General features: G+C 41.7%; 1 protein-coding gene across 1 annotated transcript in view; it reads left to right on the top strand.

Annotated features, from left to right (window-relative positions):
• The window catches only part of MED14 (mediator complex subunit 14), a 51,623-nt gene extending 24,343 nt beyond the window's left edge, over window positions 1-27,280 (top strand). The window contains exons 17-31 of the mRNA XM_074968986.1: window positions 3,087-3,247; window positions 3,335-3,481; window positions 3,583-3,674; window positions 4,618-4,770; window positions 9,207-9,476; window positions 12,211-12,354; window positions 13,642-13,753; window positions 14,510-14,641; window positions 16,604-16,786; window positions 17,732-17,967; window positions 19,468-19,647; window positions 19,888-19,995; window positions 20,491-20,616; window positions 21,658-21,847; window positions 26,671-27,280. Of these exons, the coding sequence (XP_074825087.1) occupies window positions 3,087-3,247; window positions 3,335-3,481; window positions 3,583-3,674; window positions 4,618-4,770; window positions 9,207-9,476; window positions 12,211-12,354; window positions 13,642-13,753; window positions 14,510-14,641; window positions 16,604-16,786; window positions 17,732-17,967; window positions 19,468-19,647; window positions 19,888-19,995; window positions 20,491-20,616; window positions 21,658-21,847; window positions 26,671-26,744 (2,308 nt within the window). The 3' untranslated portion in view covers window positions 26,745-27,280. The remainder of the gene's footprint in view (window positions 1-3,086; window positions 3,248-3,334; window positions 3,482-3,582; window positions 3,675-4,617; window positions 4,771-9,206; window positions 9,477-12,210; window positions 12,355-13,641; window positions 13,754-14,509; window positions 14,642-16,603; window positions 16,787-17,731; window positions 17,968-19,467; window positions 19,648-19,887; window positions 19,996-20,490; window positions 20,617-21,657; window positions 21,848-26,670) is intronic.
• The last annotated feature ends 658 nt before the right edge of the window (window positions 27,281-27,938 follow it).

Raw genomic sequence — 27,938 nt, 5'->3', positions numbered from 1 at the left:
TTTATTTTTGTAGATTTGAAGTGTGCCCTTTTTTGTATTTTGGCACACCTGAAATTAACATAATTTTAAACCTTTTCTCAATAAGTGAAAGAAAAGGGATGTTCTGTAGAAGCCAGCAATCTTTATTTCCCCACATCTCAAATCACTTGTCCTCAAGCAAAAACTTGAATGCTTTAACAAGAATCCCTGGTATTGTGCTCTGAAGATCAACAGACTTGGGCTCTAATGGACCAGTGGAAGGAGGCTAATTCCTAACCTGAGGGCTTTTCACTGAGAATACTCATCAGTAGGCCCAGATCCTAATATCTAGAGACAACTGGTTCAGGCAACCGCAGGTGACCTCTTTAGTGATAGCTCATGAGGAGAGTTCTCTGATGTAGTCATGGCTTAAGCCAGTAATGTAGGAATTGCCATGCTGGATCAGACCATTGGTGCATGTGGTTCAGTGTTCTGTCTCCCACAGTGGCCAATACCAGCTGTTTTAGAGGAATCCTGAAGAGAGAAACTGCTTGTAGAGGAAGTTTCTTCCTAAGCCCCCTCATTTATTGCCTAGCTTATACCCTGAATCAAGAGGATTTATATCCATCTTAAAAAATCCTCTTGTATAATGTAATGTAACCTTTTCATACTTTGGTAATGAAAATAAGCTCTACTGATAAAGCACCTTTATACTGGTATAACTATGTCTACCCTAAAGTTGTGCTGCTTTAACTACTGATTTAGAAACAGCTATAGTTAAAGCAGTACACAACTGTGTATACAAGCCCTTATACTCCATATGCCATGTTTCAAAGGGATATATGAAGTCTAAGCAAGTTTGAAAGAAGGACTGTAGAGGGCATGTGAACTTTTAACAACTTTTAACTTTCCAAGTGTTGGAAAGAAGATGCAAGTTACATCAACTTAGAGTCCCTCTAGGAGAGGGGTTCCCAAACTTTTTGAATGCATGACGCCATTTTAATGAAGTCTTTTTAGCTTGGGAGCCCAAAGAGCATGGCGGACATCGTTTTGAAGAGCAAAATGGTGTCCCCTTCACAGGGTGACCTTGCACGCACCATATGTGTGAGATAATGCCACGTGGAGAACGCCATTTATAGAACGTTCTATAAAATGACATTGACTGCACAGTGTGACCTAGTAGTATTATGCATGTGAGGTCATGCTGTGCAGAGGATGCTATTTTGTAGAGCAAAATGGCATCCTCCAGGCATTGTGACCTCGCATGCACATAGGGTTGCCAACTTTCTAATTGCACAAAACTGAACACTTTAACCCCTTCCCTGAGGCCCTGCCCCTACCTTGCCCTTTCCCCAAGGTCCCTCCCCCCCGCTCACTACATTTCCCCCTCCCTTGGTGGCTCGCTCTCCCCCACCCTAACTCACTTTCACTGGGCTGGAGCAGGGGCTTGGGGTGCGGGGGGGGGGGAGGGGGAGAATGAGGGCTTTAACTTGGGGTGCGGGCTACAGTGTGGGGCCATAAATGAGGGGTTCAGAGTGCGGGTTGGGGCAGGGAGTTGGGGTGTGGGAGGGGGTGAGGGCTCCAGCTAGGGTGTGGGCTCTGGGGTGGGGCTGGGGATGAGGGGTTTAGGGTGCAGGAGGGGGCTCCAGGCTGGGGGGGTGGGGCCGAGGGATTCGGAATGTGGGAGGGCGTTGCAGGTTGAAGGAGGGGGTACGGACACTGGGTTGGGGTTGCGCGCTCTGGGGTGGGGCTGGGGATGAGGGGTTTGGGGTGCTGGAGGGAGCTCCAGGCTGGAGGTGGGGTGGGGCCGAGGCATTCAGAGTGTGGGAGGGGGTTGTGGGGTTGAGGGAGGGGGTATGGGTTCTGGGCTGGGGTTGCAGGCTTTGGGGTGGGGCTGAGGGGTTCAGGGTGTGGGAGGGGGCTCTGGGTTTGGGTAGGGGGGCTCAGGGCTAGGGCAGGGGGTTGGGGTGCAGTCTTACCTTGGGCGGCCCTTGGTCAGCGGGGCTAAGGCAGGCTTCCTGCCTGTCCTGGCTCCACACTGCACCCCGGAAGCGACCAGCAGGTCTGGCTCCTAAGCTGTGTGGGGGTCCAGGAGGCTCTGTGCACTGCTCTCGCCTGCAGGCACTGCTACTGCAGCTCCCATTGGCCCGCAGTTCCCGGCCAATGGGAGTGCAGAGCCGGTGCCGGAGGTCGTGGCAGTGTGCGGAGCCCTGTGGCCCACACCCCCAGGAGCCAGATGTCCTGGCCGCTTCTGCGGTGCACTGTGGAGCCAAGACAGGTAGGGACTAGCCTGCTTTAGACGCACAGCACCTCTGACCGGACTTTTAACAGCCCGGTCGGCAGTGCTGATCAGAGCTGCCAGGATCCCTTTTCGACCAGGTGTTCCGGTCGAAAATGGGACGCCAGGCAATCCTACGTGCAAAGTCATGCTGTGTGGAGCAAAATAGCATCCTCCGCACAATAGGGATCACTGTGACCCCATCTTCTGATGATCCCATATGGGAGTTGTGACCCACAGTTTGGGAACTACTGCTCTAGGGGTTTCTCTGAATTTGCTCATCACTATTTGGTGTATGAATATATTTTTGGGAATTAAAATATTAGCCAAGTTTGTTATATTGAATTTAGAATGAAGACTTATTTTAAAAGGGAAACTGGATCCCAATTTGAGGCCTGGGTAATAAAATATCAAAGTTGACACTAGACTCCTACAAAGACCTTGTTTAACTACTTTCTCTACAGAAGTCTCTCATCAGTAAAGTTCTACTTTAGCCAGGAGAGCAGAATTGAGCTCCTTTCAGAGGAATTATTTTGACAACAGCTTTGATTGTAGATCTATCTGAGGCTGATCTTCCCCTCATTTAACAATGTTTTGTAGCATTTTCTTATGATTTACTTGCATTGTAAGACTGGCATTTCATAGTTCGATACAGTTCCTGAAAGGAATAAAATACCTGGCTTCGTTTCTCCAGTCCCAGTTCTCTTCCATTCATTGTTCTGCAGAGCATCTTTTCTTTCAAGTAAAGTTATTTACATGTCTTTCTGGAAAATATTTTAACATGTATTCTATATTATGCACTCATGGAACTGTAATGTGTACAACTGTGCACTCTCTTCTTCATGGACAGAATTCCTCCATGTAAAGGTACAAGTGAGGAAACCCAGAAGGCTCTGGACCGGTCTCTCCTTGATTGCACTTTCCGATTGCAAGGTAGAAATAACCGCACATGGGTGGCTGAGCTGATATTTGCGAACTGTCCACTTAACAGCACATCTTCCAGGGAGCAAGGTTAGTTTTGCAGAAATATTTTGCAGATTTAACTCCTTTCTCTTTACCATGTTCTCTGTCAAATGCTAATCATTATTGACACTGCAGGACCAACACGTCATGTCTACCTGACTTACGAAAACCAATTGTCTGAACCAGTTGGAGGTCGAAAAGTTGTTGAGATGTTCCTCAATGATTGGAACAGTATTGCTCGACTGTATGAATGTGTGCTGGAGTTTGCACGATCTTTGCCAGGTACAAAAATACTCTCCTTTCCTTTTACACTTTTGGTGCATCTTATATAAATATGTAAGCTTTCTCACTCTACCTTCTTATTTTTTCCCCTTCCTCAAAAGAAATACCCAACCACCTAAATATTTTCTCTGAGGTTCGTGTCTATAACTACCGCAAGCTTATCCTTTGTTATGGAACTACCAAGGGAAGCTCAGTAAGTAACTCTTAGTACACTTCTAAAGCTGCATTTGAAAACAGAAACTATACAGGTTCAGAGCTTTTGGAACTTAAGCAAAAAGCCCTCCACCTTATTGCAATAACAGTAAAAAATTCATATTAACAAAAGCAGGGAAGCTATAAGTAATAGATGCAGACCATCATTAACTTGCTGGATGCCTAGATATTTGCATAATTGGTATGTTAAATACCAGGAGGACAGTTATGGATGGAATGCTGTCTTAAAAAAAATAAAATGAAGTCTCTGACGAAACTTCTGAAATTTAATGTTTTTTCTACTTTTAATCTAAAAAGGAGTCATATGAAACATTTCCCCATTTTACTGTGGACTGTTTCAATGCCACATGGATCTATCATGGCTCTCTTTAACCTGGGTTTTTAGAGCATTTGTTTGCACATGTAGAACGTGTATTGTAATGGTTAGTTACTTTCCATAAATGGCACGAATAGCACACTGGATTTTGCATAACATTGCCATTACACGTTGGCCTGACCCATCATAGCGTCTCAGTGTATTGTATTGGTGAGGCTGGATGAGTCTCAACTACATCTGTTTTGTAGATATTGAAGTATCAAGCGCTCAAGTCCAGTTCCCTTATCTCACCCCTTTTTGGTCAAATGAGGCTTCTGGTTTCTGAGTAACACACTAAGGAAATAGCCTAATTTCTTTCTATAGTTGCCTTTTCCCCCCATCTCTTGCTAATTATCCTCATGGGGATTTCCTAGATAAACTTAACAAAAAACAAAAAATCCAACCCCACGCTTTTGTAGAAAGCTATGCTAACTTTCTTCATGGCATTTTGACTTCAATTACTTTCATATTTATGTATATGTAATTTTCAGTTTCTGGTTCACAACTTGCAATCTGATCTAGTTGTTTTATTCAGTTTCTAAGATTTCTTTTGTTCTTGGTATTCTAGATCAGTATTCAGTGGAATTCCATACATCAAAAATTCCACATTTCATTGGGAACAGTTGGCCCAAATTCAGGTTGCAGTAATTGTCACAATACCATCCTACACCAGCTCCAGGAGATGTTCAATAAAACACCAAATGTGGTTCAGTTATTACAGGTAACTGTATTTTATTTCTCTTTATGAAAAGATAGAATTTAGAAAAGTGTAAGATAATTAAGGCCCAGATTCTGATGTTTGAGGTTTTTTCCCAAGGGTATCAGAATCTGACCCTTAATAAATTACTGATAGTTCATGCTGATTGAGGAAGAGCAGGTAATGGGCTCATTATCCTCCATGACTTGATTTTTCTTCTGAGGCCATTTCTACACTATAAACTTGGATCCATGCAAGTTACACCGGCATGAAGCCATCGCAGTTAGCATATCGCTTGTGCACATGCATTCTTGGCTCCTTGCATCTGTGCTGCTCATACTCACCAAAAGTGCTTGGGTCGATGCACAGTGTGGTGCACCATGGGTAGCTATCCCAGTGTGCAACCTGCCACTGTCCAGCACACACTATTTTGGAAAGTTTTGGCAATGCATGGGGGAGTAGAAATGAGTTATGCAGGGTGATTGGGAGCAAGGGGTCAACTTCCCAGTGTGCGTCTGTTTCCATCCCATAATGTCATCTATATCCCATAATTTTCACACCCTTTAAAAAAAAAAAATCCTATGAACCCATGCAGTGCTCCTCGTTGTCTGCCTTCTCTGACAGAAGCATGGAGCCTGTACATCTCTGTGCTATTGCCTTAAGTGGTGCAAGCCCAGGACACTCAATCTGGTAGTTGTGGAGCCACAAGAAGAACCGAATCAGCGGGGAATGTGACAATTTCTTTGACAGATTGCTGTGGGATATAGCGAGAACCAACTCAGCGTTGGTGGTGCTGTTCATAGTGCAGTTGCGAATGGTGGAGTGCTGCTTTTGGGCCTGAGAAATGAGTGTTGACTGGTGGGATCACATTGTAATACAGGTTTGGGATGATGAGCAGCGGCTGCAGAACTTTCAGATGTGCAAGGCCACATTCCTGGCTGAGTGTGCCGAGCTCATCCACCCCTCCAGCGTAGGGACACCAAAATGAGAGCGGCACGGACAGCGGAGAAGGGAGTGGTGGTGGCGGCATTGTGGTATTGTGCAATGACGGATTGCTACTGGTCAGTGGGAAATCATTTTGAAGTTGGAAAATCTGTTGTGAGGGCTGTTGTCATGCAAGTGTGCAGGGCTATTAATCGTCTCCTGCTGTGCAGGACTGTGACTCTCGGCAATCTGCAGGATATAATTAATGGATTTGCAGCCACAGAGTTCCTGAACTGCGGTGGAGCAATAGGCAGCACACACACCCCTATTTTGGCACCAGACCACCTTGCCACAGAGTACATCAACAGAAGAGGCTGTTTTTTTTTTTTTTATGGTTATGCAAACACTGATGGGTCACCGGAGGCACTTCACCAACATCATTGTTGGCTGGTCAGGGAAGGTGCACGACGGTTGCATTTTTAAGAACCCAGGACTGTTCAGAAAGCTGCAAGCAGGGACTTTTCTTTCCCAACTGGCGGATTACTGTTGATGATGCTAAAATGCCAGTGGTGATCCTGGGAGGCCCAGCCTACCCCTTGCTCCCCTGGCTCATGAAGCCGTACATTCCCCCGGACAGTACCAAGGAAAGATTCAGCTCTGGCTCAGCTGGTGCAGAATGACAGTTGAATGCACTTTTGGTAGATTGAAGGGACAGATGCTGGTGGTGGTTCCTCACAAGGTTGGATCTCTGTGAGAAAATCATCCTATTGGTTATAGCTGCCTGCTGTGTCCTGCATAATAACTGTGAAGCAAAGGGGGAATGTTTCTGCCAGGATGGAGTGCAGAGGTGGAGTGGCTGTCTGCTGAGTTTGAACAGCCAGACACAGGGGCTGTTGGAGCTAAGGGCAGAGCTATACAGCTCAGAGAGAGTTCGAAAGTGCATTTTAACAGTGAGCCACAGTAGTGTATTGTGGTATACTGTGCTCTACCTAGCCTGCTGTTTTGGGGCTTGTTAGGAATTGTGTGATGCGTCGTGCACATCTATGAATATAACACTGTCAATGCACCTATTAATTTTGCAGTGCTAGTACATATATGATTATTACACTGTTTGTGACTGATCCTATGAGTTGTCACATTGTACAATAACAAGTAAGTGGGTGATTTCATAACTGCTAGGCACTCTGCAGCATAAATTGGGAACTAATAATAAAGATTAATTATTTTCCAAATAGGTTTTATTCAGTAAGAAAACCAGCGCAAGTAAAATTCTGTGCAATTTAAAAGTAAATACATTAAGAACTTAATAATGGAATGAAGCTTAACAAAGGGAAAGTACGTTCATGTCCATTTTACCTATGCATAGGGCAGCTGTGGATCTCACAGGTTACTTAATGTGTAGTTGTGGTTGTCCTTAATGTCACCTGGGATGGAGTGATTTGGGGTATGGATGCAGCCCCTGATGCCACATGAGAATGTTGAGGGGGGTGTAGGGAGATGCTGTAATGGAGTTCTTTATGTACTGCAAAGGGAAGTGAGCATGTGACTGTGGAACCTGTAGGTCCACAAGAATCTGCAGCATCTGTGTTTGCTACTGGAGAAGCCCCATTATGTCCTTGTGCATCTCCCTCTTCTTTTCCTGTTGGGAGTCCTGGGTCTTTTGCCTGTCCACTCTTTCCTTTTCCCGGCTGTTTGCTCATGGTCTGATGTAGCACTGGCTTACAGGATCTCACTGAACATGTCATCCGAAGTCATCCTCTTTCTCCTCCTTATCTGGCTCAGGCGTTCCGTGAGTGTAGAAGGCGAACCCCTCAAGACCAGAATAGCAGCAGCTGTAATTAAAACACACTGAGGTACCATTGTCAGTATAGTCACAATGGAAAGTGAAAGTTAAGATTCAGAACTCCTTTCCCTTATTCCCCATAAGTTGTAAACAAGACGTGCTTATTGACGCTTCTGCTTTGGGTTCTCGTGCATGGCGCCATTTACAGCACTAGCCATGGTGAGTATGGCCCACCAGGGGTGAGGGAAATGAGGAGGGAATTGTTTGGTTGCATGAAATTGTGTATAGGGCAAAGGCACTGAGTACTAGCACCATTTTCCACAGGCGGCAGTGATTTTGGCTGACATCTGACTCCTGAGGGAAACGAGCACAGAGAGCACAGCTGCTGCTCGTGTCCTGAAGCCACCAGGGCCTGTATGTGCTAGCCTGTGTACTGCAACGGTGCTTGCTGGAGTCATTGCAGAATGGTGTGAGAGAGTGCCCTACGTGGAGAAAGAAATAAGGCTGCCATCCCTAGAAACCTTTGGGAGAGGATTGCAGAGTATCTCCATGAAAGTTTCATCAGAATCACTCAGGAGGATTCAAGGAACATCCCTGTCTACATAAACAAACTGCTCTGCATGGCCCCTTTGCCTGACTCCACAGGGGAGTGAAAAGCAGATGGCACTGCCTTCTGTAGTTGTGCTGCTACCTCTTCTCCTATGAGTAAATTAATGAAAAGTTGATAGCTGTTCCTGCTAAGTTGGAATTGCCAAGACCATAATGGGAAATATATTTACAGACTTACCCAAGTATCCTTTCCCTTCATTGGGCTCACCCATGCTTAACTGGTGGGACTGACTGGACTGTGGTGGAGTCTCAAACAGGTCTTGGCTCACGGCATAACTGACCCCCCTGGTTTCAAGACCTGCTTCCTCTTCATCCTTCATGTTCACAGCAGGGGTCTGTGTCTCGGGTTCTTCAGAGGTATCCATGGTGGCGGGTGGGGTGGTGATGGAATATCTGCCAAGTATGGCTTTGTGAAGGCATCGGGTCTGTGGCTCAGCACTGGATCGACGGTTGGCCTTCCTGGCCTTCTGATATGCCTGACACAGTTCCTTCATTTTCATGTGGCCATGCTGCTGGTCCTTGTTTACCCCTTTTCTTGCATCCCCCGTGCAATCTGCTTTTAGATGTTCATGTTTCTGCTGCTGGTCTCCAGCTGTGCCTGCACAGTCTCTTCTCCCCACAGGCCTGGGAGATCCAATATCTCCTGTTGACTCCAAGCTGGAGTGTGGCTGGAATGTGTAGCTGGCATGGTGATCTAGGCAGTTGCACAGAACTAGAGAGTTGCCAAGATGGACAATCAGAAAAAGGCATTTCAAAAATTCTCAGGGCTTTAAGGGCGGGGCCTCTGTGATCTCTGGGCAGTGGAGTTCACAATTGTGACTAGGGTGGTCAGTGTCAGGAATTGTGGGACAGATGCTGGAGGACTGTTAGGGTCAACATAAATAACGCATTGTCTACATTTTCACTTGTGTTGATCTTGGTACATTGACTGTGACTTGGGGAGGTGGTATTGCTGTGTCGCTGTAACAAGGCAGTTATGTTGGTGGGAGACAAATTTAAGTTTGACCCAGCTGTGCATGTATCTATGCCAGGTGGCTTACAATGACCTAACTTTGTAGTGTAGACTAGGCCTGGATCCCTTAAAGATAGACTCTGTGATTGATTGTGGAAGGTAATTGATCTCTCAACGTCTGTTCTCTTGCAGGTATTGTTTGATACTCAGGCTCCATTAGTTGCCATCAACAAACTTCCAACTGTGCCAATGCTGGGTCTGACTCAACGCATCAACATTGCTTATCAGTGTTTCTCAATCCTGCCGCAGTCACCCACGCACATCAGGCTGGCTTTTAGGAATATGTACTGCATTGACATCTACTGCCGGAGCCGTGGGGTGGTGGCAATACGTGATGGAGCATATAGTCTTTTTGACAATAGTAAAATAGTTGAAGGTTTTTACCCTGCACCAGGACTCAAGGTAATTGTTTTTGTGTTTTCTGGCATCTTATGGAAGCATCACTCATGGTTTCATTGTGCAGGTTGAGATGAGCTTTTCATTTAAAGCCAATTTATATGTGAAGAATACACTGTATCTCCTCAAAATTACAGCACTTACTCTTTTTGAGCACAGAATTTTCTGGTTTACAAGTAAACTGGTTAATTAGTATAAATTTATTTTAACTCAAAATGTGTCCAACAAGAAACTTAGCTCTCAATGTGAGACTGTTTTTTGTTTTTGTTTTGTTTTGTTTTTTTTGCTCCTGAATGATCTTAATAATGAAATCATGCAGACGCTTCAGGCTTCTTTCATACCTAAGCCTCGTTTAAAGACTTTTTTAGGATTAATGGTAATTTTTCCCCATTCTTCATAGTTGAACGCTGCTTCTTCAGCAGGGCCTGATGGATAATTTTCTACTTCAGAAAAGTCTATGTAAAACTGCCTTCTTTGAAAAGGCTGTAGTCTCCCATTGTTCTCAGCAGGACTGAAGCCAGAGGCTGCTTTTAAATATGATGGCTGGCTGGGCTCTCACTGGAAACAATGGGAGGCAGTGGCCCTTTTTGAAAAAGGGCACCTATGCTTCAGTCCTACTGAGAAATGGGAATGGCAGCCATTTTTAAAGAGGGCAGTTTCTGAATTTTCTGAAAGATTTTTATGTACCAGCCTCTGACAGAAACTTTCAGTTATGAAAATTAATGGCAAAGAATGAACACTAGTGCTAAATATTTTTCTTCAACATCTACCCTTGCTCCAGAGCTACACAGACGGTTGGAGAGGAAGTAGGGGTCTGTAGTGGGGAAGAGGACAGGAAGGCGGGGGAAGATTGGTGTGCTTGTGTGTAGGGGAATGTAGGAGGTACAGGAGAGAGAGAGGAAAATGGGGGTGTGTGCAGGATGAGATGCAAGGGGGAATCTGAAGTATAAATTCCCAGTACTTTCTATTGCTCTGGCAACACAAAGCAGCTCAAAATACAGTTTAACTGGCCAGTATGCCCTGCACTGCTCCAGAATAGCATAAAGCAGCTAGAGCAGACAAGTGAATATGGCAATTTAAAGTTTTTAATTTTAAGGCTGATGCTTCATATCATTGGAAATCTCTCATGGTACCATTCTCTTTGGATTTATTTTTATACTGATCATGTAAATTTTTGGGGGGAGGAGAAAGGGAAGTTCTTAGGCAAGCTATGTTCAGATGGAGTTATGGTTGAAAGTACATATCAGTAATTAGTAAAATACACCACAAGGATTTTACCATTTTAAAATCAACCCAAACATGGTAAGATATATTGAACAGTTTGCATAGAGTTAAGGTTGTATGGGTAATATGTGGAATGGGTTGGGGAGAGAGAAAAATCTGACTCTAAAAATCAGTTTAGGATAATCCAGGACCAACAACACTAAAATACCTTAATCGTATGATTATTGCTTAGTGATACTATAGGGCAGAGTTTAAAGGTCTCTGGATGCCTGCATTTCTGTAGGTTAACAAGTTTGGATTTATTTTTGATCAAATTAAGTAAGGTTCTGTGGGCACTCACTGGTATTGTAGAGTCTTTCTTTAAAGAAGAGAAGAATCTCTTGAAATGACACAGGCTGATTTGATCATAATTCCTCCAAGTAAGTTGTATCTTCGAGAAGTGTGGTGGGTTTGTGGTGGTGGTGGTGGTTTTGTTTAAGAAACTTCCAGGGACTAGCTGTGCTCTTACCCTTTTTTTTTATTCCTGTTTTTTATAAGCCATAGATTCTGGAAATTAGTGCTGTGCATAAATGTCCTTTGGTTGCACTAGAAACCTCTCTTCAGATAAATATTTGATATCCTTAATAGTCAAATTCATTGTCTTTTCTGTGCCAACTAGCTAAAAAACAAAAATTTCAAAGCCTTCTAGGATATTGGTGGTTGGTCAGGGGACACTGGGAATGCAGATGCCTTTCCAGTTTACTTGACTTTCTTCTTGAGGATACCTTCTAAGTAAAGGGTTCATTTCTAGTTGAGGAGGTGAAAAAGGGAATTGTTATAAAGATAATTTTTACACTTGCAAAATTATAAGTACAACTACATCTCAATCGATGGTCCTATCTAAATACAGAATCTTTATAAAATTATTTTCCAGTGACTAGTATGTGATGATTCTTATACACTTACTTCTAATTATTATGTACCTTATTTTATTTCTTGGTTAATGGTTTCCTTCAAGTTTTAAACCTTCTGAGAGCTGTTTGGCTTCACAAATGTTATAGATCTTCCTGAGTTTGATTTAACCAACCTGGAGTCAATTTTTTGTATTTGAGGGCTGGAGACGTAGATTTCCATCTTTTGATAACAGTTTGGCACAAGCCAGTAGAACTTAACAGGAAGGGGGTTGTTTTGCCAAAACTTCTACGGGAACAAACTTGTACTGATCTAGAAAACTAGAGTTGCTTAAAACATTTACTACCTTTTTAATAGGAGATTGGTATGAAAGGCTACTGAATTTTGAGGGTGAACTTGCCAGAGTGGCAAACAGCAACAGTTTCTTTGTAACCAAATTGGTCTTTGACTTCCTGATCTTGTGAATTGTATTTCAAGTAATGGAATTTATATTTTAATCTAGGGATAACCGAATAAGTTATAAATAGCACACATACACTACTGCTATTGATGCTTAGATCAGTTATAAGTATAGAATTGCTGTTAGAGGCATGTAATAAATTATAATAATCAAATATATCCACAGACATTCCTGAACATGTTTGTTGACAGCAATCAGGATGCACGAAGACGATCTGTAAATGAGGATGATAATCCGCCTTCCCCTATTGGGGGGGACATGATGGATTCATTGATATCACAACTTCAGCCCCAACAATCACAGCAACAGGTAAAATGTAGGCAAAATAATAAAACCACAAGTTACACTGTATCTCCATTGTTCTCCATAATTTATATCTACCTTTTTAGAAAAATGTATGTATTGTGTCTTCCCCGAGAGGAATGGCAATAGCAGATGAGAAGCAAGTATAAACCAGGGGTCTCAAACTCAAATGACCACAAGGGCCACATGAGGACTAGTGCATTGGCCTGAGGGCCGCATCACTGACACCCCCCCACTCGCTGCCCCCAGCCCAGCCCCCACTCCACCCCTTCCATGAGGGCCTGCCCCTGCCCTTCCCCGCCCCCATTCCACCCCATTCCCCAAAGTCCCCGCCACACCCCGCACCACTCCCTGCCCTGGCCCCGGCCCCACGCTGCTCCGCTCCGGGAAGCAGCCGGAACCACGTCCCTACAGTCCAGGGGAGGGAGGGGACTCGAGGGCACAGGGCTCTGTGTGCTACCTTGCTGCTCCTTCAGGTACCTCCCCTGAAGCTCCCATTGGCTGTGGTTCCCTGTTCCCGGCCAACGAGAGCTGCAGGGGGCGGTGCCTGGAAGCCAGGGCAATGCACAGAGCCCTCTGCCGCCCCACCCTGGGGCCGCAGGGACATTGTGCCGGCCGCTTCAGGGAGCAGCGCGGGGCCCCAAGGGGCAATCCTGCGGGCAGGATGTGGCCCACGGGCTGTAGTTTGCCCACCCCTGGCCTGGAGGTAGGCCGGGTGGGGAGGGTGCGGGCTGCTTGGTGGGCCGCAGGAAATAGCCCCGCATGCTGCATGTTTGAGACCCCTGGTATAAACTATAGTGCTTTGAAATAGCCCTTGGAAGATTTATTCATGTTTTAAAATGTATGTTTACTTTGAGATAGCATTATAGATAGCACATAGCATGTTGACTGCCATTCTGGAGAACCATTCAACATGTCTTATTTAAAACAGAAGAGGAGCATGTAATTGCGGGGAGACAATGTGGTTTTAAACTACAAGATTTTTTTGGTAACCTGAGGACCTGTATTGGATTTTTGGTCTTTGGAGGGTGGAAGTGAAGAAGAGGGTGAGATGTGTAAAGATAGTGTTTATGTGGTTTGAGGGAAGGGAGTGAAGACTTCAAAAACCGTGGAACAAAGCAGCAAGCCCTGAATAAGGAGGTCTGAAGACTTGGATGCTGTGGTGTTAAGCTGATTAGACAGATCTGATATCAAACTACCATCAGTTTTTTGCAGAATCTATTAACATTAGTACTTAGTAGATTCAGTGTGAAATCATTGAAGACTTCCATTTTACTGTGTTGACACTTTCAGCCATTTGCAAAACAGGCAGGAGCATCAGGAGCTTACCCTCTTACTTCACCACCCACATCCTATCACAACACAGTGACCCCATCTCCTTCCATGATGCATACACAGTCACCAGGTAAGATGGCTCTCAATTCTATATTGGCAATAGATGTTATGGAATGTACGCTTTTTATATTCTCAAGAATAGTATGATTTACGGCATACTTCTCTCATAAAGTGACCTTCTGTTACTTATGAGGCTTGCACAGTGTGGTTGGTCTTAGCTACACTGCATGTGAGCTCTACATGAACTTCAGCCATGCTTCCTTAATTGGCATTTGCTGTGCTTGCATAACAGGTAATTATTTTTACAGGCACCTAAATTGATCAAATCAAACAGCTTCACTTTTAGAGGTCCTTTTCTGAAAGGGCTATTTCAACTTTCTACTCCCAGACGTTTACACTTGGGTGGAGACCAAAACTAAGTGTAAACTTCAAAAAGTTATGAGCACCTGAGAACAGAGCTTAAATTGGAAATAGTTATGCAACCTTAACTGAAGTTAGTTTGATGCGCCTGATATAACAAGGAAAAATGTTTTACCTATTGCCTAAGAATGTCATGTATTATACGTGTAAAATGTACTATAGAATTTCTAGTTCACATTTGCCTTTGAAGAAGGATTGGTTACTGAATAAATTGGTATCATGGTTGCTGATTCATGTCCAAGATGCAGCTGCTGGGGGTAAAGATAACTCGGACTAGTATGACATGTCTCTAAAAAAGAGAGAGCACTTTTTTCTGATTTTTCTTTGCTATTGGTTTACTCAAGCTTTTGAAGGAAAAGTAGGAAACAACAATGAATTGCTGTTTGTATCTGGCTATCTTTATTAGGAAATCTGCATGCTGCAAGCTCCCCTAGTGGTGCTTTGAGAGCTCCATCACCAGCATCATTTGGTCCAACTCCTTCGCCTTCCTCTCTTGGAATAACAATGGGACAAACAGCTAACTTTGCCAGCCCACATGGTGAGTTCTTGTAATAGTACATCTCTATATTGACATGAACAATAAACTTTCTTAAAATTAAGCCCTGTCTGTGCAGACTTAGAGACAAGGTAGGTGAGGTAATATCTTCTATTGGACCAACTTCTGTTAATGGAAGAGACCAGCTTTTGAGCTACACAGAGCTCTTCTTCAGGTCTAGAGATTTACACTGTTTGGAATAATGAGTGTTCAGCAATTGGCTTGAAATAGCAGTTTGTGTGGATGTGGATTTTCTTGGTAATTATAGCCATACAGATGCTTTCAACTACTTTGAGGTGTTGCTAGTCTATTGAAAATTAAGTACAGTAACTCCTCGCTTAACGTTGTAGTTATGTTCTTGAAAAATGCGACTTTAAGCAAAACGATGTTAAGCGAATCCAATTTCCCCATAAGAATTTATGTAAATTGGGGGACGGAGATGTTAGGGAAAAATCTTTTGCCTGACAAAAGACATTATATACACATACAGTATACGTTTTTAAACAATTTTAAACGAACAATTTAATACTGTACTCAGCAATGATGATTGTGAAGCTTGGTTGAGGTAGTGGAGTCAGAGGGTGGATCGTCCAGTTGATCCTCTTGCTGTTCTTTCTAAAGTGCCTGGGGGTGCTCCAGCTCCTCTCCCCAAGCATGCGATGGCCTCTCCCCTCCCCCCCAGCCTCCTGAATGCCACAAACCGCTCCCTCCCTGTGCCTCCCACCCATAGCAATCAGCTGTTTCGGGGCATTCAGGGGGGCAGGGAGTCCTTGCTCCTTCCCCCTCTCCCCAGAGCCTCCTGAATGCTGAGAATCCGCTGATTGCTGCAGGTGGGAGGTGTGGGGAGGGAGGGGGGAGTTGCTGATCCGTGGGGCTGCCTGCTGGCAGGCGGGAGGCGCTGCGGGGGTGAAGGGGAGCTGATGGGGAGGCCACCCTGGTTCCAAGCCCCCACGGCCAAACAATGTTATAAGCAAACATTGTACAACTTTAAATGAGTATGTTCTCTAATAGATCAGCAACGTAACAACAAAACAACGTTAACCGGGATGACATTAAGTGAGCAGTTACTGTACCAATCACTCACTGCCCCTTACTAATATGTGGAAAATTGACCTAGACTATCATGCAGTATCACTAAGAGGCCACGGTTTCAGCTGAATTTAATTACTTTACCCTGTATCTTTAAATGTAAAACAACTTCTGTTAATTACCTTCACATGCAGCTTGAGTCAAAAAGGGAAGTAATTGAGAACAGGCTAAAGAGATTCAGTAACTTAAAACTTGAAAATTGTTGACCAAGTCTTGTTTTACAGTGCACAGAAAAGTGCAACTGATCCTTCCCCCCACTTCAGTTATTGAATTACTTGGAAAACTCTATTCAAATTACTTCTGCTATAATTACAGTACATTAGATTCTGCTCTCGATAACACCACTACTACTTAAATCACCAAAAATTAAGAGTGGATTTATTTTTCAGCATATCAGTCAAGTAACTGAGAAACAGTCTGTTGTAGACACTATAGTCTGATTTGTTATTAGAAGTATACACAAATGGATTTTATTATGGAACTTTACTGCAGTGAAGTGAAGTTACTGAGGCATTTTCCCGAGTAAACTACACCCTTTGTCTTTCACTGTGTCCAGCTTTCATACAGCTAGTGGGAGGTAGAGATCTGCTGTAGTCAGTGGGACTCTGTATGGAAGGATCCCTTTGCAGAATCTAGTTAATAACTAATAGAATTTAAGGCAAAGTAATAAGTATGTAAACTTATATTTTAAATTTAATTCTTTAAAATGCTTACATCTTACAGATGGAGTGTGAGATAAAAGGAAGTGGATGCTGTGTCATACTGGTATTTTAAACGGAGTTTTTGAATACTTCGTTTGAAAGCATTGTGTGTGAGCCATATTTTCTGCGACTTAAGAAAAGCTTTAATTAAAAAATAACCTTGAGAATTTCACAGGTACCATAGACCCTAGTTCACCCTACACAATGATGTCGCCCAGTCAGCGTGCAGGGAATTGGCCGGGATCTCCTCAAGTGTCTGGTCCCTCACCAGCTGCACGCATGCCTGGAATGTCGCCAGCCAATCCTTCTCTCCATTCTCCAGTCCCGGATGCCTCTCATTCCCCACGAGCTGGAACAAGTAAGTTTTATATTTAACAGTATTATAATTGTGATGCACTTTAAAGTTAATATTTCTTGTTCCATCTCTTTTGTAGTATTCCTTATTTTTATCTGCTACCCTTTAGTAGTAAAATAATACTTTGCTACATATATGCATTTATTCTGGCCCAGTGTGAGTCTTAAATAATTAATAAAAAATGGAAAGCAAGTCAAATCATGGTTAGCACTGGATCTGTTTTTATCTGGTTCTGAAGGTTTTTTGTTTATTTACTGAGCTGTTGATTGAATATTTGTGTTTAAGCCTTTGATACCTCATGGTGAGGAGAAGTCCAGATGAATAGCAGCAGTGTGAAGAAGATCTGAAAGTACATATGAGTACAAGAATAGTAAAATGTCACACCAACACTGTGAAATGATCTTGGCAAGATTGATTTAACTATACTTCTTGATCACTTCTGCCCACTGTTTGAGTACAAAGTTGCCATCTGCTGGCTCACCCCTAACCTCTGATGCTTGGGAGAGAAAAAAGGGCCAATATACTAGTTGCTAACATTACTGAGATTCTCTGCATGGGTTGAGTATAATCGCCATAACTACTTGACTTTGTTGCTATAGCTGGGCCTATGTTGTATGGCAGCTAGTGCTGTAAATTCCCTTGAGGAGGAGCTAACTGGGAAGATAAAGCAAAAATTAGTCATTAAATATATGAAGTTGGCAAAATGAAACTTCTGCTTTCATGGTAATGCTATTAGTTTTGTTGTTACCTCTTCCTCCAAACCCATCCCCATTTACTTCTGGGTTTTGTCCATCAGTTCCATGCTGTCTGACACCATGTGAGCTCCCTGGGGCAAGGACTGTCATCTTTGTTACTATTTTGTACAGTATCTTCCAAAAATTTGAAAACATAACGTGCAGTCAAACTCTGTATACTTTCAATAAGGGAGAATTTTTCTATTTCCATCAGGTTCCCAAACAATGCCAACTAATATGCCTCCGCCTCGTAAACTACCTCAGCGCTCCTGGGCTGCATCTATCCCCACAATCCTCACTCACAGTGCCTTGAATATTCTACTGCTGCCCTCTCCTACTCCTGGGCTTGTACCAGGACTAGCTGGTAGCTATCTTTGCTCCCCTCTAGAGCGATTCCTTGGATCAGTTATTATGAGGCGACACCTTCAGAGGATCATCCAGCAAGAAACGGTACTTAAATGATTAATTGGTAACTCCCTAAGTATTGACTTTCAAGTGTAAATTTCTTAATAGTTGTTTGTCACATGCTTGCATTATAGGTCTGGTTCATAATAAATCACAGACTATTCTGTCTGAATTGTAATTGCTTTCAGCATCTGAGAAAAAGAGAAAGTAAGAGCAGATATCCAGAACGTTGCTGCTAATAAATGTTTCCAACTTTCTAGTTGGAACACCATACACCTTCAGCATCCATTTTGAACAACTGTGTATAATACATCTAGAATAAATGAAGTCCAGTGATTAGAGTAGGGGTTGAAGAGTCAGGATTCCTTTGTGTTCTATTCCTGGCTCTCTCACTGACTCAAGTATGAACTTAAGAAAAAGTTCTGAATCTCCCTGCCTCAGTTCTTTTCATCAGTATGATGGGCGTAATACTTTCCTAACCCTCATATCTGGGTGGAGGGGTGTGAGGGCTTAATTAATGCTAGTAAATCTCTATATAAATATGGAGGATCTCAAACTTACATTTTAACTTTCTTGCTTATGCTATTCATGCTGTTGGCAAAGTGAAACAGTAGTGTATCAGTCTATTAATGCAGTATAACACAGAATTAAATCCCCTTCAAAGTTAGGCTGACCGTATTCTGAAGTCCTTAACTTCAGGGAATCCCACACTTCTAGGTGTGGAGTCTCCTACTTACCTGACTACAGTAAATATCTGGTCCCTCTGTGTAGGCATTTACATGTTCCCATCACAGTAGTATCTGAGTTCTTGATAAATGACCCTTCCTAGCTGTATGCAAAATATTGTGTGATTTCTCCTCCCTTCCCTTGTGCCCTTCCCCACCCCCCCCAAAAAAAAAAAAAAAAAGGAAAACCTGTGCAGTCGTATAATGTGATAGCTGTTCTTTGGGGGAAAAAAAAAAAAGAATAAATAAAAGATGATGATTGGGGCCCAGATCCTCTGATACCCAGTCCCCCCTAGGTGCAGCAGGTTGGGGTGGAGAGCCATTATGGTGTCAGATTATGGATCCCTGATCTTGGGGATGGTTTTACTCTAAGTGGTGCATGGAGCAGGCTTGGGGCTGCTCTGAACTTTTCCAGCTGGCTGTACGTTCCAAGGAGTCTCTTCTCCCCTTCCTCTCCCCCCCCCCCCCCCCCCAGCAGCTGGAAATGACCAGAACTCAGCATGATCTAGCCATACCCTTAGCCCTAGGGATGGGGAGGAAGTGCTGAAGATTCCCTCCATGCTGAAGTAATCAACAGCTGTGGAGGGGAGGTCAGTTTCTACTCCTTTGTGCTTCCAGACCAGTGCAAAAGGAGCAGAGTTGGGGCCGGGATCTAGCACTGTATTATTCCTGAAGGTGATGTTTTTATATGGCCAAAACTTAATTGGTGCTCTTATTAAAAGAAATAACCTTCAAAATTTTGGGGGGGGTCTGAGGAGTGAGTTTGTTTTTCTCCTGCTCCATGAAGTACTAATTAGATGTGGTGTTTCTGTTCATACAGCTACAGCTAATAAACTCCAATGAACCAGGTGTAATAATGTTTAAGACAGATGCACTGAAGTGCAGGGTTGCCCTTAATCCGAAAACCAACCAGACTTTGCAGCTAAAAGTAACACCTGAAAATGCAGGACAATGGAAGCCAGAGGAGCTACAAGTTTTGGAGAAATTCTTTGAAACAAGAGTATGTACTTAAACTACTAACATTCAATGTCTTGTTTTCTATGTCACTTTAATATTGGCCTATTTTGCAGCTCTTATTCATGAGTAATTCTCTTGATATCAGTGGAACTAGTGATGAGAATAAGAGCTGCAGGATAAGAGTAGAGGTTAACAGCTATGCACAGTTGTGGTGCTATATACATAGCAAATTGACCAATTCTGATCTAGATGGACCGTACTAATTGGTATTGTATTACTGTAGGTTGCAGGACCACCATTTAAAGCAAACACGCTAATAGCCTTTACAAAACTACTAGGAGCTCCTACACATATCCTCAGGGACTGTGTACACATCATGAAACTGGAGTTGGTAAGTTACTTTTTTTTTAACTTTATTGACAATATTTAGACTACTGAACTCCAAGTCTGTGCTTAAAATAATAAAAATCTGTTTGTTTGTTTGTGACTGCAGAATGAGTTCCACCCTGTAGTGTAAATGAAGATACAGAATGTAATATTAAATGCATAAATTCAGTAAAGATGTGTTCACTGTGCTTCTTACGAAGAGGTCAACAAAAACTTGTCCTCTCCCTAGACTCTAAGCATTTGATGAAAATAACACAACTGTGTGTTTGTATAGTATTTTCATTGCTATCTCAGTGTAGATTCACAGAACCATTCTCATAGCAAGAGGAGATTAGTTAACTCTTAATTATATTTATATTAAATGTGAAATCATCTGAAAGCTTGAAGAGTCTAGCTTAAGTGTCATTTAACAGTACCAACATGCTACAGTAGTCAAACACATATGTTACCTTAATGTGCCTTGCTTTATCATGTTCTCTGTGGCATGTTTTTAAAACAGTTCCCTGATCAAGCAAGCCAATTGAAATGGAATGTGCAGTTTTGTTTAACGATTCCTCCCAGTGCCCCACCAATTGCACCTCCAGGAACACCTGCTGTTGTGCTGAAATCCAAAATGTTGTTTTTCGTAAGTATAATAGCTGTCTTTATTAAAAGCTGCCGTGTGGACAGGGTCTGAAAGGAGAGCAGTGTTACTAACCAGCTGGTAGAAGGGTCAGTTCTCTAAACCTGGCTTCTGTCTGCACATGGCATGGCTACTCTTGGCTAGTAACCATGGTAGCTAAAAATGTTGCTGTTGCAAGAAGCCTAGGGTCGCATACTGGGGTTTTTTTTTTTTTCTATCGTTCAGCACACTTTTTCCCTTTCTGTGGCTATGACCCCATAACTATTCCTGCGTACCTTCTTTGGCTAGTCGTCTTCCTTGCTCTCTGGAGATGCTGTGATAAAGTATCCTAAAATTCATTGCTTCATGCACTGCTGGTGCCATTCTGTATTTGTGTCCTCTGGTCTTTCTGTTCTTCGCTGAAACGCTGTGGGATAGTTGCTTGCATTTTCCCAGAATGTTGCGATACAAATGTGGTCTGATGTCAGGAGAGCCACTGTGTGGACACAAACTGAACTGTGTTAATCGTCAGGCTTAGATGATGGTGCCTTCAACCCGTTACAAAATCAGTTGTACTGGCAGTGCGAATGGGTCCTTAGGAGGTTATCTCAACTATAGTGTCTTGAGACTGGATGTAGATTATTCCTAATTATTGAGCTGTTATCTGTGAAATATGAGATGTGAATAAAATATAGGCCTAGAAATGTTTAGAAGTTTTGCCGCAATGAGCGGTTCTGTTTTGGACAGTGGGCTCATATAAAATGGGAAGAATTTATTGTGTATATGCAGTAGGATGAAGACAATGTGGAAAGCTATGGCCACAATTCGTTTTACTTAAATACCTTTTCTTAGGTATAGAATCTTTATGTGAAACCTAGTTTGTGTGTGTTACTGTATTGAATGTTCTCCCCACATAGAGATAATTTAAAAGGAAATGAAATAAAAAAGGACCTGACTACAAGCTAGGGCTTGAAGTAGCAAGGCAACTATCCTAACATTATGTGTGTGTCTGAAAAATACTGTTTCATCTTAATGCACTCTTTATCGTTTTTGTTTTACCCACAGCTTCAGTTAACACAGAAAACTACAGTCCCACAGGAAGCCGTTAGCATTATTGTCCCAATAATTTATGATATGGCTTCGGGTACAACGCAACAGGCAGACATTCCCAGGCAGCAGAACTCTTCCGCTGCTGCTCCCATGTTGGTTAGCAGTATTCTAAAGAGGTTTGCAGAACTGAATTCTCCACGACCAGGTACTGTACATATCCAGTAGACAGAACTCAAGAAGTATTCAGACTTAAGAATAAGTGGGGTTTCGTTTTAGTGATTTGTAATGCATGTCTGTGTGGAGAGAGGATCGATCAGCCTTTCTTGAGGTGATCTTCAGGTCCCCATAGGGTTAATTTATGTGTTGTTGAGTACTATTGAGACCATACCAGTCATTTGTGCTAGAGGGTTGTATTAATGGCACAAGCTAGTTTACTGTTTGTCTAGGAGGTAGAATGCATGTATTTTGACATGGCTTATGCTACTGCAGTCACAGCAACATAGTGTTCATGAGTGGACTCAGTGTAAATAACAATTTTAATGCTGTGGTAAAACATCTGATTTCATGGTTTACCATAGATTAATAAACCGTTTCCATAGAATAGCATAAAGATATATTAAAGCCCTGATCAAACACTGTCCGTGTATCGTGAAGAATGAAAAATGATCGGAGTGATTGTTTGCTGAATGTACGCTTTACCAGTGTTGTCATGGGTGCAGTGAAAACTTTCACTTTCTACCAAATGTGCTGTGAAGCTCTTGCATGTAAGTTGTTCCTAGGAATGAAAATTGTTTCAATTTTGCTGCAACATTTTTATTTAACCACTTAAAAAAAAGTGTTTTTTAAAACACACCAGCGATAGGGTTTAAATGGTGAACTCAAAGGCTGAATTCTGCTTCTGTTCTAAGTATTTATATATCTTAATCTAATTCACAATACTTTTGTTATGCTTGATGCTTCATTTGGAGTGACAGAATTTTAGAATGTTAACATCTTAAATTGCTAGGGATGTGCCTATTTTTATGAAAATCATGCCACGTTCACATTAATATTGCATCTTCTGTTATATTAAACTTAATAGCAATGTAGATGAGTAGGGGGGAAAACAAACAAGGCTTGGGCAAGGCTTCCCAGACCTCATGGGATCCTCTACTTTAATTCCTTCTGTGGCTTGCCTCTTACCCTGTGTTAGACCTTTTCTGAGAACTAGCAGGATGAGGAAGAGGGCAATTGAACTCTGAGAGATAACTTTGAACTTGCAATTTCATTTTTCCAAGAGCTGTGTGTGAGAGATCTCAGTCCTGCACCACCTCCCCATTTGTAGATTTAAAGATAAACAGGTTTGGGCACTTTATTACTGAGCATGATGTTACGTATAACAGGACATGTTTGTTCTACTTAACTAACCAAACATAATTGTTTAAAGTTAATAGGTGGTGATCTTGATGTTTTGGAATAACATCTTACACAGTGATAAATATTTTTTTACAAGGAGTTTTACCCACAATATTTCTGTACACAATAGATTGGAATGCTCAGTTGGGTAAATAGCACTCCTTCAAAAAACAAAGTTAACTGAATGTCTCAGAAGTGCAAGTTCTCTCTTGTTGAGTACTAGTGGGGAAAAATATAGATATTTCTCCGAGCCTAACTGGAGTACCTCAGTTCCTGAAGTTATGATTAAATGAAATTCACAGTAAAATATTGTTGGAATGCCACGGCATAGGGAACAATCTTCAAAGCTACTTGGAATGTCCAAAATTGAGATATCTGTTCTTTGGTAAATTGATCAAGATAGGAGGGTGGAGCTCACCAGTTTTTGTAGCTGTCACTATAGATCTTGATGTAATGAGATGGGACACAGCCCATGGAACAGAATGGGGACAAGAAAAAAGTGTATCTGAAAGAAGCCCATGTCCTCGAGTAGGATCCTATCCAGTCAAGGAAATATGTGGAGTAGGGTAGGGGACATTCCTGTGTACACCAGCCCCATTTCTACCAGCATATAGTGTCTGTATTGATGTGTGTTTAAAAAAAAAAAAAAAGGCTGGGGTTGGGGGGTCCCTCTGCTGGAAACTTTTGAAATGTTTGATGCAATTTGCTGCCATTTAAAAAATTTAAGACCTTTGGAAAGACGTATAGCTGGGTGGAGAGTGTTCTCCTTTTGTCTCTTTGGAGGGGTAGGAGAGGTTATACCTTTCCCCAGTGAAGGAGAGGGATAGCTAGTTGGGGACAGATCTCTTTTTACAGGAGGAGTGAAGAGGGGTTTCCTAGCTGGGACATCACTTTTGACAAATGCTATTGCAGCTCCACCTACTGGTTGGAAGGATTGGGAGACCCAGAAACTTCCCAGCAAGGCACTAGCTCCTTCTGCTGTTCTCACTTCAGATTCATAGATCCATAGATGCTAAGGTCAGAAGGGACCACTATGATCATCTAGTCCAACCTCCTGCATAACGCAGGCCACAGAATCTCACCCACCCACTCCTGCGAAAAACCTATTCCCCAGCTTGGTGAAATTTTCACCATACCAGCCAGAGTGGAATGGGGACTCCCTATGCCAGGGCAAAGAGGAAGAGCTTCCTGCCTGTTTTTAGCCAAGGAAGGAGAATTGCACTCCCTATATTCTAGCACCTACTTCTGATCCATTGTCAGAAAACTATAGTTTTTGCAAGACTGTATCCATAAATATGGTTTAGGAAAATGCCTCAAATTGTTTAATTTCAACAAAGACAAATACCTATTGTCTGAATGATTGTGACTATAGCTGATAAATGTTCCATCTTTGTGGTTACAAAAACATGCACACTGTAGGAATGTGATTTGCAGCAATAAAAATGGCAGGAAATGGCAAGACTGACTTACCTGTGTTATACTCACAACTGAAATATTTGAGAGCGGATGGGACAAATGAGATGAACTGATTAAAAATCCATGAAGTAACACTTATGGTACTATTTACACTTATTGTATACTATAATCAGTGTTGCCTCATTTTGGCTGTATCTTTTACCTTGCTCTCTCTTTTTGTGAGAGTATTTTGTACTCAACTTCATTGTCCTTTTAATAAAATGCTAGTAACTGAAAAGTGACTTTTTTGGCAGAGTTTTATTTTCAGGTACCTATTGTTAAACACTGCCTAAATCTTTGTTTCCCTGAAATATTAACTCCTAGTGAATACCCAGTGAATCTCTTCCAGGAAAGACTTCCACCCCACCTCCCCAAAAGGAAATCAAATACCAATTGTTCAGTAAAAGATTAACCTTACATTGAAAAAAGGCAGAGAATCCCAAGAGAGACAGTATTTTGTGGACCAATGTGGTTAAGCTTGTGCCTTGGTCCTGCAAGCTGCTCTGGACCCTGTGGGGATGCTAGGGTTTGCCTATGTGGAGGAGCTTGTAGGGCCAAGGCCTTCAAACACTTCAGTTTTTTTTATTACACTTCACCTGAGCTAATCTTTTCTGAATATCTGATTTTCACTGAGGTACTGCATTTTATTTAGCCAATTTTTGCAGCTGGATGTACGGTGCAAGTCGATAATGACATGTCCAAAGTCATGCTGTGACTGTTTGGTTCAGCAGTCGGGATTAATGGCTCCCAGAGCACTCGGCTCTAATCACTTAGATCACACCATCATCCCTCGGCAGCAGAACATAACAGATCTTAATTGACACTGCTTAAGTAGCCCAAAGTTAAGTGGAGAGGAAGAATGCAGCCCAAAAAACCTGACTAGGCAAAAACTTATTGTTTTAAACTTTTTTTTTTTTTTAATTGTACCATATCCTTCACTGTACATTTCCTGATGGAAAGGAATTAGAGAACTGTGTGGCCTGAGATCTGGAGTCTTGCTGGAATAAAGATGAAAATATCTTGATCTTGGCTTGTGGTGATTTATATATTTTTATATTTTTGTCAAATTCTTCTAAAACACCTGTTGAGGTCATTGAAATTGATCTGCATAAGAGGTTTCAAATAGGGACATTTCTGGGAACTTGTTGCTGAAAATGTTGGTTTGTTGAAACTGTTCATGAGAAAGGGTTGATTTTGAAGAATTTCCCATTTCAAAAAAAATTTGAGAAATTTTGAAATTGTCATGTCTCACTTTGACATTTTTGAAACAGTTTCATGTTTTGTGTTGAAATGACTTTTCACTTCAAAATTTAAGTTAACTTAAGTGGGGGGGGGAGTTTCAGTTGACCCCATCTAAAACTTTTTTGCATTTTGATTTTGCCTTTTTATCCTGATTTTTAGGATGGGAATTTTTTTTGACATCTTAAATTCTTGTGGGATAGGAAACCATTTCCCACCCAGCACTAGTTTCAAACTTCTTGGGTTTCTTAAAAAGTTTAGTTGCTGCTTGTAATCAGTTACTATATGTAAATTTCTGTCAATTTCTTGAAGTTTTTATGAAACTAAATGTGGTCAGATGCACCACGCGTAAGCTTTTTATGAACAGGTTACAGAAGAACTAGAAATTCCTTGTATGATAAATCATCCCATGGATTCATGAGACTCAAAAGGTATTAAAGCCTTAATACTAGCTGCCACTAGTTTCTGGCAGATTTATGGCTGGCCAGAGACTGTGCTGAGAAATTCAAGCTGAAATTACTTTACGTGACATATTCACAAATTCTAACTGTTGGAGTGAATGGGTTTGGAAACTTGTACCAGAGGTACCAAAACAATATTCCTGAAATGACATATTCATGCAGGCAATGTCCCTGAGGTCAGTGGAATTTGCAAGTCTTAATTAGCACTGTCTTTAAGGCACTTTCCCTTCTAAGGCTAAAACCATAGTCTAAACAATGCTTTTACACTGGTAATCAGCCAGTGTGGGTAAATTATAGTTGTTTACACTATGTTAAAGTATTACACAGTATTTAAAAATCAGAAAGTACTGTGTGAGCCCCAGCGTGGAGCAAGCTTGAGTAGCATACTTTGCTTGCTTGTTACAAATTAAATTAACCCCTGATTGTTAATTCATTTTTTTCTCTGTCATGCTAACTTGTATTTTTTCTCCTTTTCCAGGTGAATGCACAATATTTGGAGCTGTTCGTGATTTAATGGTTAATCTTGCCCTAACCCCTGGTGGGCGCCCATAGAGACTTTTAAAACAAGGCTGAAAAACAAGAGACTCAGCAGCAAAAATCTCAAACTCTGAAGTAAAGCCTTCAATTAAAAAAAGGAGAAGAGGACATTTTGACATGCGTTTTTTTAAAGAGCTAAATATATTAAACTGGGAAACTTTCAGGGATGCACTTTCATCAAATGATCAACATAACTTTTATATAGTGCTCTTGTATAGTGTGTTTTAAGGGATACATTTCAGACTAGGTAATAGATTAAAGTGTCAGCTTGCCGCTAATAGATTTAATATTCTGTTTTATACTAAGATTATGAAAATGCCAAACTTGTTTGTTTTTTTTTTGTTTTGTTTTTCTTATGTTTTGGTGTAATAGACTTGGGTTTTTTTTAAGGCAGATCTGTCATTTTGAATACTGTAAAACTGTGACAAACTTTATATTGAAACTGTATTTTAATATTACTGCTTTGAATCTTTAAACAAATTATTTGGGCTTGTTGTAAACATGACCCCAAAAAGCAATATTTAATAAACTAGATAAAAAACCTTAAACTGAGATTGTATGATTTCCATGAACTTCTCTCCTCCTTTCTATTGTATCACTTTAGGAAGTGAATTGTTGTAAAATGTTTGACTAAAATGTGATATACATGTTATTGTCTTAGATGTGACACATTTTATAATTAAAAATACTATCAGGTTTTTTTCAGCCACTTCAGATCATTTGCCTTATCTCCTACATGGCTGTTTGTGTTTTTGGCCCCATCCTTTCTCTGACCCCAACCCTGTGGAAGAAATAATTTTGCTCCCCAAAAATGACTTCTTCACTCTGCCAATAATTCTGATTATTTTTAAATCTTAAGGAAACTGTACTTATTTAGTGTATCAATTCTAGTTTATAAACATTATTTAAAATATAATCTTAGTTTGTTTTTATCAAAGTGAAAAGAAGCCACATATACGTAGCAAAGGCCACATGATATAGTGGGAGTAGGCATGTTTTCTCAGTGCTCCTGCATTCTTGTTCTGCGTTTCATTTTAAGGACCCCCCTTCTCCCCCCACTGCTGTTACTATTTAAATCCTTAATTTTACATATAATGTTTGAATAGGGGTCAGATGGTGAAGGGAGGAGAAGTAGAAGAATTACAAAGCCATCTTTTTTTCAAATTGTGTTCAGTGAAGTTGGACAAACTGATTCAGGAGAGCTGAAGT

The sequence above is a fragment of the Natator depressus genome, chromosome 1, assembly GCF_965152275.1.
Source record: "Natator depressus isolate rNatDep1 chromosome 1, rNatDep2.hap1, whole genome shotgun sequence".
Taxonomy (NCBI): domain Eukaryota; kingdom Metazoa; phylum Chordata; order Testudines; family Cheloniidae; genus Natator; species Natator depressus.
Note: the sequence above shows the minus strand (reverse complement) of the source record. Positions and strands in the feature narration are given on the sequence as shown.